General features: G+C 48.6%; 1 protein-coding gene across 2 annotated transcripts; it reads right to left on the bottom strand.

The window, feature by feature from the left end:
- Positions 1–2,701: 2,701 nt before the first annotated feature.
- Positions 2,702–8,386, bottom strand: A1BG (alpha-1-B glycoprotein). Of its 2 annotated transcripts, XM_032388613.1 has the most exons (8): positions 8,288–8,386; positions 8,169–8,204; positions 7,798–8,076; positions 6,826–7,098; positions 6,263–6,556; positions 5,303–5,596; positions 4,499–4,798; positions 2,702–4,114 (listed from the first exon to the last, which is right to left on the bottom strand). In XM_032388613.1, exons 1-8 carry the CDS (start codon positions 8,319–8,321, stop codon positions 4,107–4,109), a joined length of 1,518 nt encoding a protein of 505 aa, XP_032244504.1. In that variant the 5' UTR covers positions 8,322–8,386; the 3' UTR covers positions 2,702–4,106. The 2 variants fall into 2 exon arrangements, with proteins under 2 accessions (XP_032244504.1, XP_032244503.1); XM_032388612.1 differs by lacking the exon at positions 2,702–4,114 and having other exon boundaries at positions 4,353–4,798.
- Positions 8,387–11,652: the final 3,266 nt, after the last annotated feature.

Below are 11,652 nucleotides of genomic sequence, written 5' to 3'. Positions count from 1 at the left end.
TAAGCGTCTGCCTTCGGCTCAGGTCATGATCCCAGGGTCCTGGGATCAAGCCCCGATTGGGCTCCCTAATCAGCTGGAAGCCTGCTTCTCCTTCTCCCGCTCCCCCTGCTTGTGTTCCCTCTCTCACTGTGTCTCTGTCAAATAAATAAATAAAATCTTTAAAAAATAAAAAGGAACAATGCACAAGGAAGATGTGATAGTTTGGAACCAGACAACTCATGACATCCTTATTAGGGAACAGAATCACAGAAACTGATAAGACCTTACATGTAGTTGGAAATGCTACCACATTCTTTGTAATAATAGCAGAGAGAATATTTGAAGAAATAATATACTGGAAACTTACCAAATTTGGCAAAAGGTCTCAATTTACAGGTTCAGAAAGCTCAGTGAACCCAAAACAGCATAATCTCAAATTCATGCCTAGACACATCATAATTGAACTGCTTGAAAACAAAACAAATTTTAAAATTTTGAAAACAGTCTGTGAAAAACTATGCATCCTATAAAGATCAATGCAAAAGATTATGGGTTTCTTTTCAGAAATAGTGAAAGCCAGAAGGCAGAGAAACAACATATTTAAAGTGCTGGGGAAAAAAAAACCCTGTCAATCCAAAATTCTATATCCAATGAAAATACACATCAAGAAGGGGAGCAAAATAAAAACATTTTCTTTTTTTTTTTTTTTTAAGATTTTATTTATTTATTCATGAGAGACAGAGAGAGAGACAGAGGCAGAGGGAGAAGCAGGCTCCCCGCGGAGCAGGGAGCCCGATGCGGGACTCGATCCCAGGACCCTGGGATCATGACCTGAGCCGAAGGCAGACGCTTAACCGACTGAGCCACCCAGGCGTCCCGTGCCACCCAGGCATCCCAAAAACATTTTCAAATGATGCAAAACTAACAATCTTGCCAGCAGGCTAAAAGTGTTGTTTTGATAGAAGGGAAGTGATAGCAGAAGGAAAATTGGAACTTTGGTAATGAAGAAAGAGTAACACATTGCAAATATTTGATCTTTAAGATATACATGAGTGTTAAAAAAAAAAAGGCATACATGACTTGAAAACAAGATTTATAACATTTGTAGAGTTTTCAATGTATGTTGATGTAGTATATATGACTACAACATAAAGAGGAGAGAGTATCAAAATTCATTCAGTAATATATTTGAGATTTGTATATTTTAATGCATATATATTATATCTCAAAGAAGAACCATTAGTGTACAAAATTTAAAAAAGAAATTAGAGGGGGAGAGTAAAGAGACCTATCAGTGATAAGGTTTCTACATTTCACTTTAAGTGGTATAATATTAATTCTATGTAGACTATGAAGAGTGAGGTATGCATATCTTAATCCCTAGAGAAATGTCACACACACACACACACACACACACACACACACACTATACAAAGAGATAAACCCAATACATGAATTAAAATGGAGCTCTAGGGGCGCCTGAGTGGCTTAGTTGGTTAAGCGTCTGCCTTCGGCTCAAGTCATGATCCCAGGGTATTGGGATTGAGCCCCACATTGGGCTCCCTGCTCAGTGGGGAGCCTGCTTCTCCCTCTGCCTCTGCCGCTCCCCCTGCTTGTGTTCTCTCACTCTCTCTCTCTCAAATAAATAAATAAAATCTTTTAAAAAATAAAATAAGGGGCACCTGGTGGCTCAGTCAGTTGAGCATCTGCTTTGGCTCAGGTCATGATCCCAGGGTCCTGGGATCCAGCCCCATGTTTGTCTCCCTGCTCAGCTGGGAGGCTGCTTCTCCCTCTCCCTCTGCAACCTCCCCCCCTCCCCACTGATGCTCTCGATATCTCTCTCTCTCTCTGTCAAATAAAATCTTTTTTAAATAAATAAAATAAAACAGAGCTCTAGAAAATATTTAACTAACCCAAAAGAAGGCAGGTAAAGGGAAACAGAGGGATAACAGAAGGAACAAAGAAAATAAAAGCAAAAGGTGGACCCAAATCCAAATATATCAGTAATTATATTACATGTAAATGATCTAAACACACCAATTAAAAGAGTTTTCCAGAATGAATTTTCTTAAAAAATAAACCCACTTTAAATATAATGATATAGGTAAGTTTTAAAGGGGAATGTGAGATGCAGTCTTCCAGTTATGGAATGAATAAGTCACAGGAATAAAAGGCACAGCATAAAGAATATAGTCAATGACATTGTAATAGTGTTGTGTGGTGACAGATGGTAGCTATACTTGTGAGCAGAGCATAATGTATAAACTTGTCAAATCACTGTTGTACACCTGAAACTAACGTATGTCAACTATACACAAAAAAATTAATTGAAAAAATAAAAGGGTGGAGAAAGGTATATAATACAAAAATTAACCAAAGAATGCTAGAGTGACTATTTTAATATCATACCAAGTAGACTTCAGAACAAGGAAAATTACCAGGGATAAAGAGGGACATTACATAATGATAAAGGTCAATCCACCAAGAAGACATAACAATTCTAAATATGGGGGCACCTGGGTGGCTCAGTTGGTTAAGCGACTGCCTTCGGCTCAGGTCATGATCCTGGAGTCCCGGGATCGAGTCCCGCATCAGGCTCCCCGCTCAGCGGGGAGTCTGCTTCTGCCTCTGAACCTCTCTCCTCTCGTGTTCTCTCTCTCATTCTCTCTCTCTCAGATAAATAAATAAAATCTTTAAAAAAAAAAAAAAAAACAATTCTAAATATGTATGCATCTACCAACAAAGCCCTGAAATATAGGAAGCAAAAACTAACAGAACTGGAAGAAAATAATAAATTCATAATTATAATTGGAGACTTCTATACTCCTCTTTCTAAAATCAACAAAACAAGTAGATAGGAAATCAGGATACAGAAGAACTAAACACCACCTACCAACTGGATATAATTGATGAAGTTGCCAGTATTTAAATATTGCCAATTATTTTTTATCCACAAAGAAGTAATTTCCTGTTATTTAAACTAATACAAACTTGTTTTTAAGCCTAATAATGAGCTGTTACTGATGTTTACCCCCAAGAAATCAATGATCTGTGTTTCCTGAAGAAAGTGAAGAAGAACAAATTAATTCAGAAGTAGAAGGAAGAGAATAATAATGATACAAGTAGAGATCCACAAAGTAGAAAAGAGACCATAGAAAAAATGAACAAATCCAAAAGTAAATTAGTTCTTTATTGATAAACCCGTAGCTAGACTGACAGAGGGGAAGAAGTGGGTGGGGAGGGGGGTAGAAGGGACACAATATCAAGCATGAAAGAGATGACATCACTACAGACCCTGTAGGCATTAAATGAATAAAGGACTGTTGTAAGCAACTGTATACCAGTAAATCAGACCAAACAGATGAAATAGGCAAATTCCTTAAACAAAATTTATCAAGTATTAGTTGATAATGCTGATACACACCTACTGGTATGCCTGTACCTTGAGAACCAAGCTCTAAGTGGACTGGGCAATGAAATGTCCAGTGGGATACTGGGTGGGGCAAAGGGCCTTAGATCTGTGGGGAAGTGGGAAAGAATAAAGAGGAGTCTCAACCCTACAACAGTTTCAATCTCCAGTGTGAGAGACCTAGCCTTTGGGGACAGACTCAGCACACCAGCTGGTGGCCACTCAGTCCAGAAAACAAAACTACAAAATGCAGCCTCTCTGAAGTGCCTCCCAGTGTGGGGACCAATTTGGTCAAGGTGGGGTTGGGTATGTCTGGAGAGCTACCTACCCAGACCTGCTGGGGACCAGGCAGAGGTGCCTGGGGAGTAGGAGGCGGCTTGAAGAAACCAAAAGGCAATCTTGAAAAATGTGGTCCCAAGTAGCCAATCCTTGGCCCCTATATCCTCAGGTTCCAACCCAGAGCCCGTCCACCTTTAGGACACAAGATCCCAGCCCACTTCCCTCAGCCCTGGAAGTACAGCCCCCTGCACCAGGGCTGCCATTAGTCAAGGACACCTTTTAAAGTCTCTTCACATTTTTATTAATTTCCAGGAGGAATGAGGGACAGTCCAGCACTTTCAGGGGGAGTCCAGCCTCTAGCTGCAGCATGAGGGATCAGAGCCAGACTGGAGAAACTATTTGCCAAAGATACCATTAGCGGCCTGAGTCTGCAGCTGGATCAACTTCCTAGACAAATTTGACAAAAGAGAAATGTTAGGGGAGGGAAGCATCATGTGTCCTCCTCCCTGGTGAAATCAGGGCAGACCTCACTGAGGCCCCTCAGGAAGGAAGTAGCTTGGTCAGCTGCCAGCCAAGACCCCTCCCCCCCCCCCCCCCCCCCCACACCCCCAGGCCTCCGTCCAGGTGTCTACCTGACCAAACCACAATCTGCTCCAGGGCCTTTTCATGTGTCCTTTCCCTGCCTGTAATTTCCATCATAACCCCAGCAGACGGCACACTAACCAATGTGCTGGGAGGAGGTGCAGGGAAGGGGCCCTCCTGGTAGAGGGCACAATCTGGGCAAAGGCCAGAAAGAGGAACCCAGCTCACAGAACCAGAGGAAAGGCTCACCTGCCACCTGGAGCTCCACCGGGTCGCTGAGCTCAGACACGAAGGGTTTGGGCAACCATGAGCGGTATCGGCAGCTGTAGTTGCCTGCGTGCTGGGGCCCCACATAGGTCAGTACAAGGTCGGCTGAGGGGTGGCTGGTCCAGAGCCTGGTTGAAGGCTCCTCTTCGTCTGCTCGCAGCAGCTCGAAGATGACCGTGGGCACGACGCTGGGCACCTGGCTCTCGCAGCGCAGGACCGCATCATGGCCGGGAACCACCGCCCCACGCGACAGGGGCCAGAGCCGGGGCCTGGGGGGGGGTTCTGGGCGGAGCAGCCGGGTCAGTTAAGTGAGGTCCTCCCCTCAGGTAGTAGCTGCCCCAGCCCCCCTCCGCCTTCCTGCCTCCCACTAAACCCAGGCCTGCTGGCTGCTCCATCCCTCCAGGATGCTACCCTTTGTCCTCGCACAACTTTCCTCCTTTTCCTGGTCCTGAACAGACACGGTTCCTCCTCTTATCCTACGGGTCACCCTCTTCCCCAAGACCTTGCAAGTTCCCTAGACCCGGGCCTGCTCTGAGACTTCCCGGAGTACCCAGCATTTGGCAGTCAGGGCCTCAGGACAGGTGTGGGAAAGGAGGAAATGGCCAAGGGAAACGGTGTTCCCGGCAGAGAGCACAGGAAATAAGCCAAATGCGAGGTGTCCCCCAGACCATCGGCAGCCGAAACTCCATTGGCCCGAAGGGTTTGCTGTGCGGACAGGACCAAGGCCCGGTGCACTTCCCTTCGGCACCCTCATTTGCTCACGGCTGGGAGCCCCCGCCCGCTCACCGTCTACGCGCAGCTCCAGGTGCGCGCTGGGCGCCGAGCCCTCGAAGGGTGGCGCTGTGTCCACATAGACGCAGCTGTAGTTGGCGGAGTCCACCACCGAGACGTCCCGCAGCTCGAAGGTGGCCTCTGTCCCCGCGGGGCTCAGGACACGGTGCACTTGGCGCTTGGCGTCCTCGCGCACCAGGGCGAAGCGCAGGCCGGCCCGGGGAGCCCGGCACCGCAGCTGCACCAGGGTGCCTGGCGCGGGCTTCCGAGTCGCGGGGTGCGCCGAGAGCTCCGGCGCGGGGAGCGTCTCTACGGGGAGAACACTGGCTGACCCGGGCGCGGAGGGGAAGGCTTGGGCCTCACATGCGATCCAGCCTCGCGCCTTCTGCCTGAAAGGGTCCGCCGGCCCCCCTGCGCTTAAAACCGTACCACCCTCCAGACCTCGCCGGATCCCTCACACACAGTCCAAAACTATTCCTTATTAGTTTGTCCATAAAAACAGACGTGGGGAAGGCGTCGAGTTTTGTCACCAAGCCCAGGACATGCGGTTGCAGATGGCTGGGATCCTCTCTTGGGGTCGTCGCTCCCGGTCCTTGGCAGGCCCTCCAACAGGCCTGGCTCCCTTCCACAGCCCCAGCCTGGTTCCCTCCAACAAACGGGCCTCGGGCGCCCACCCAGACCCGGGAGACAGGAGGGGACGCCCGGCAGGGGGCGGGCGCCTGCACGGCCTGTGCCAGACTTGCATGTTGACCCAGTTATTCTTATTGGAGCCTTGGGGATGCTGAGCTCATTGTCCCATTCTCAGTTGGGGAAACTGAGGCCGGGCGGATGAGTTGGGATTGGGCCCCAACCAGAGCCCTGCAATTCCGGGGAAGCCTTCCCTGGGCCCCGCCTCCCGCTCCCCGCCCGGGGAGCAGAGCGCTGTCGCCCTCCCAGCCCCATGCCCACGTCCCAGCCTGTGGCTGCCAGGCTTACCGTCGCTCAGCAGCAGCTCGGCAGGCGCGCTGTCAGAGGACCAGGTTTGCTCGCCACGCAGCCGATAGCGGCAGGTGTAGAGACCGCCGTTCCCTAGAGCCGCCGCGTTCAGGTGAAAGAGGATGTGGTCTGGGCTGGTGGAGCTCCTGGGTCCCGGCAGCTCCTCCTCGCCCCGCCGCAGCTGGAATTCCACGCCGCTCAGGGGCGCCACGCAAAGGAGGGTCGCGTTGGCCCCCCGGGGCAGGACACCTGCAGACTCTCCCTGGAAACTCAGCGTGGGTGGCAACGGTGCTTCTGCAAGGCAGGGAGGGTCGCTGGGGCTAGAGTCCCGGATACCCCCGCTGTGGTAGAAAGTTACGGTCAGCCAGGCCCCCGACCCCCACCCCCGAGCTGCCGCAGTGTCAGTGTTCAGGTCAGGTGCGATCCACCCAACTGTGTGACCACTGTTTCCCAGACCTAATCCTGGGCAAGGGTATTCAGGGTTGGGGATCAAGGTAGATGCAGCTCTGTCCTCCAGGAACCTCCTACCCCAGAAAGCCCTCTGGGATGGTCAACACACTCACCCAGCTCCTCGACTGTCACAGTAGCACTGGGCTCAGAGGGTGCACCTGCTTCGTGGGTCCTGTAGCTGCAGCTGTAATTGCCAGGCTGATGGACTGAGAAGGTAGCCTCTGCATCTTTAGGGGCCTCAGCCACACCTAAAAACTGATCATCGCCTTCCCGCCTCAGCAGGAAGGTCACACCACGAAATCCCCCATGGCACAGCAGTTTGATCTTCAGACCCGGTGTGATCCAGGACACGGGCTCAGTTGAGAGCAAAGGTGGGGGTAGGGACTCTGTGGGTGGAGCAGGTTTGATGGGTCATTCTGAATGACTTGGGAGACATGCAAGACCCAGCCAGACTAGGATCTCCACACTCATGAAAATGGGAGGGAGGGGCGCCTGGGCGGCTCAGTCAGTTGAGCTTCGGACTCCTGATTTGGCTCAGGTCATGATGGCGGGGGGGGCCTCTGTGCTCAGTGGGGAGTCTGCTTAAGGATTCTCTCTCTCCCTCTCCCTCTGCTCCTCCCCCCCTCCATGCAGCGCTCTCTCTCTCTCTCTAAAATAAATAAATCTGAAAGAAACAAAGAAAGAAAGAAGGAAGGAAGGAAATATGAGGGAGCCAGGGAAATGGAAGACATTGATAAAGGAAAGGGAGGCAGGGACAGGAGGAGACAGGGGCATTAAACAAGAAGAGGATATGTTAAGGGAAATGTGCTAGGCTTTCTGGGGATTCAGTCATTTATTCCTCACAACCTTCTGGGATCAGTGCAAACATCATCCTCATTTTACAGATGAGGAAACAAGATCAGAGATGTCAGATGACTTGCCAAAGGCCACCTAGCTGCTCAGGGACCCCCCCCCCACCCCAGCCACCCACACCCCCATGTCAGAAAAGTAGGACCAGGAGAGTGAGGAGGAGGAAGGGAGGAAGTCAGGCCTCTCGAGCAGCCCTCTCCCCCCTGTCTTGTGGCTCCGTTAAGGCCCCTGCTCACCTGCTCCAGTCACCTCCAGGAGGTTGCTCAACTGGGTCCATCCGCTGTCCAAGCCAGAGCGGCAGCGGTAGAGGCCCCGGGTGTCACTTGTCACTGCTCCTAGCGGGAACTGGTGCTCCATGGCAGGTAAATCAAGGTGCACAAGTTCCTGGGTTACCCCGTCCTTGAACAGCTCAAAATCCGGGGTCATCAGGCGGGCCTGGCATGTCAGCGTCAAGTTGGCCCAGGGCTCCAGCAGCGATTCAGCCTCTGCCCACAGGTTCGGCCGGGTCTCGAATGCTGCGTGGCAGGTGGAGGGCAGTGCTGGGCCCCAGGACAGGGGCTCACCTCTGCAGGTGCCCACCTTCCCCCAAGAGCCAACCCGGACTCACCTACGGCTCCCTCGGTTGCTGGGCCCAGGGAGAGACCTGTAGAGACGGCAGCTGTGAGGCCCCCATTCCTCCGTCCTCCTCCCTCCTGCCCCGAGGGATCCTGGCCCCAGCAACCTCACCCCAGAGCATCAGGAAGGCCCCCAGTATAGACATGATGGCCAGCCTTGCTCCAGTCGGTGAGTGTCTGGGGTGATAAAGCCCAAGCGAGGGTGAGGGCGGCAAAGGGGCAGCAAGGGGCAATGACCTCTTCCCTATTATTTGTCCTTCCCGGGGGGGGGGCCTGCAGGGGGTAGGGACAAAGGGCAAAACTCCAAGGCCTTTGGGAGCCTCATCAATAACCATAATCAATAATTATGTGTAATTAATAAACTAAGCAATAAATAATAAAAATGATAATTTTAAAAATAATATAAAATAGCAAACAATAACATTAGCAAGTGAAATGACTTAAAATATGAGAAATGCAATTTTAAAATAAAAATTAAAATAATGTAATAAATACTAACTGATCAAGGAAATTTTCAATTTTTAATGTTTGCCGGCCCTGCTCCAGGGCTCCCAGGGAAGCTATACTTTAACATTTACTAAGATCAAAATGACCACACAAAACCTCAAAGCATGGGCTCTACTTCTGCCCTGAGCACACACTGTATGTCTGCTTCATTAAAACAACAACAACGACAAAAAAAGGAGCATTCCAAACATAAAGATAAGAAAAACAAAAAACCTCCCTGGGTCCCATGAGATTAAAGTCATACAGACTTGCACATACTAAAAACATAAGATAAAGTCTGAAACTTTCTGGAATGTCCTTCATCATGATGATTTGTAACTCATTTTTTTTTAAAGATTTTATTTACTTATTTAAGAGAGAGATTGAGGGTGCCTGGGAGGCTCAGTTAGTTAAGCGACTGCCTTCAGCTCAGGTCATGCTCCTGGAGTCCCAGGATCGAGTCCCACATCGGGCTCCCTGCTCAGCGGGGAGTCTGCTTCTCCCTCTGACCCTCCCCCTCTCATGCTCTCTCTCTATCTCATTCTCTCTCTCAAATAAATAAATAAAATCTTTTTAAAAAGAGAGAGAGAGAGATTGAGAGAGAGAAAGAGCACATACCAGTGGGGGGAGAGGCAGAGGGAGAAGCAGACTCCCCGCTGAGGGCACTCTGGGCTTATCCAAGGACCCTGGGATCAGGCCTGAGCCGAAGGCAGACACTTAACTGACTGAACCACCCAGGTGCCCCGTAAGTCTTTTTGTAAAAAACATATATATCCCTGAGCCAAATGTTCCTTCCCCAGAGCACTCTCTTCTTTGTGCAGACTGTGTCCTGGGCACCTGCCCTAACTTGGGCTCGAATAAAACTCTTTTCCTTTCTCTTTAAAAAATTTTAAAGGGTTTGTTCGTTTTGCATCATTTCTTGGCGTAGTCAACAGGATATCAGAGCAACTTGCCTGAGAACACCTGGGGATCATCTAGAACTCAGCGCTTGGTACGAGCACGGACCCTCTGTGCCCCTCCAGCTCCTCAGCACCTCACAGGTGCATCTGGTGAGGTCCTGATACCTGGACCTCTTCAATTTGAGTGAACAGTCCTGATTTTTATTTGAACTGTTAAAGGTTACCGGTAATGTTCTTTAGGTGGGAACAACCTGGGAGGGGGGGGGGGAAGTTGATGGGTTGGTTGTTTTAATTTGGCATTATACTAATGGATGTTATTAATATATAAGGCTTGAGTAAATTTTCTCGATAGAAATATGGGAGAGTGAATAACTCAGCTCCAAAGAGAAGGGACGCTTACTCCTTCGAGTTAAATGGTGCTTTCAGGTGAATGAAAGCCTAGCAGAAGTGTCTGAAGATATTCCTCAGACATGCAGCAGTCCCGTAAGAATTTCCCATCTCATAAGGTGATTAATGATGGGCTCATCCAGGGATGCACACATAAGGATTGATCGTGCAGTGTTCCAAGCCCCTCAATGGTCCTAGACCTTACAAGGAGAAACCGAGACACAGAGTGTATTACGGCCATTTGGAAGTAACACTCACAAGCAGCACCCTCTTGATCCACCACTCCTAATATCCTTCGGTCTTATTCAAGCCTTATTCTAAAAATAAAACCAAAACTAAAAGGAATGGGGGAACTGTGCTTCAAAAGCCAGAACAACACCCAGAAAACCAATAACCCCCCATGGGAAATTCAGGCAGGCTATCCATACATACATACAGAGCCTATACTTGCAAGTGCTTGCTTCAGTGGGAAAAGGTAAGGATAACCGGAGTCTCAGACGGCCCAGTGGGGTTCTTTTGACATGTCTGAATTAGTTTTTTTGTGTGCACAATTGAAGAAAGCCAACTATAAGACTAAGTAACCAGAAACTCGGAAGCCATTTGGTTGAGTCAGTGAAGTCCCCAGCTTTTGGGGAAGAACCAGCAATCCCAGAGGTACTCTGAGCTTTTTTTGGTTTGTTTGTTGCTACAGCTTTTGGTATCTTTGCACACAACTGGCCATGTTCTAACTGGAAATGGAAAATAACTAATAAATGGATCCATAAATTATAATGCTATCTTACAATTAGATTTAATAAAAAAGGGATATTTGGAAATTGGGTCTTTAATGTCCTCTGCACAAATAATAGTGAAACAAAGGCTAAATTTTGTTTGCATCTTGTTTGTGTACATGTATCTATGTGTGTTATAAATATGAGGTATTTTCTCTATCCCTGGATGGTATTGCTAAAACTAACTTGTAGAGGAGCTCTATTTAATTGGTTTAAAGGCAAGTGCTTGTGAAAATTGCGCATTTTAAAACTCAAAAGGATAAAAAGTAACCCAAATGCTTTTCAAGTTCACATGATCTGGGGTAAAATTTCCTACATTCAGACTTTTATGTTACTCCATAATAAAGATGCATCATAGGAAGGAACCACATTGATGGTCCAAAGAGGTACAGATGAACAAAAATTTAAGACACCTGACCCCCTTCCCAATGGTCAGGATAATGAGGAAAAGGAGGAGGAAATAGGCAGACTCTAGAAATCCTAAATCCACACCCCCTCCTCCAAGCACAAGCACCAGAACCAATGCCCAACCCACTGCCTGCTCTTCTTCCAGAGGGCTACAAGGCACCCAGAGGAAAAGACAGGAGACAGAGAATTTTTTTGAAAGATTTTTATTTTTACTTTTAAGTAATCTGTATACCCAACGTGGGGCTTGAACTCACACCCCTAACATCAAGAGTTGTGGGCGCCTGGGTGGCTCAGTGGGTTAAGCAGCTGCCTTTGGCCCAGGTCTTAATCCTGGTGTCATGGGATCGAGCCCACATCGGGCTCCCTGCTCAGCGGCGAGTCTGTTTCTCCCTCTCCTGCTCTCCCTGCTTGTGTGTTCTCTCTCAGATAAATAAATAAAATCTTAAAAAAAATAAAAATACAATACAGGAGGCCCTGGACACAACACATATATCTCAGTGTGCTGCTCCAGTCTGTTTTCAACTGCA

Source organism: Phoca vitulina, unplaced genomic scaffold (genome assembly GCF_004348235.1).
Source record: "Phoca vitulina isolate PV1807 unplaced genomic scaffold, GSC_HSeal_1.0 scaffold52, whole genome shotgun sequence".
Classification (NCBI taxonomy): Eukaryota; Metazoa; Chordata; class Mammalia; order Carnivora; family Phocidae; genus Phoca; species Phoca vitulina.
The sequence above is the reverse complement of the archived record's forward strand: the minus strand, read 5'-3'. Positions and strand labels throughout refer to the sequence as shown.

What these genes read in the sequence shown, in the direction of transcription:
- A1BG (XM_032388612.1), bottom strand. Translation starts at nt 8,321, where the DNA reads ATGTCTATACTGGGGGCCTTCCTGATGCTCTGGG. An exon ending in CCTGGAGGTGACTGGAGCAG is followed by an intron (nt 7,099 to 7,797) that starts GTGAGCAGGGGC and finishes CTCCACCCACAG; the next exon opens with AGTCCCTACCCCCACCTTTG. An exon ending in TGTGACAGTCGAGGAGCTGG is followed by an intron (nt 6,557 to 6,825) that starts GTGAGTGTGTTG and finishes CCTGCCTTGCAG; the next exon opens with AAGCACCGTTGCCACCCACG.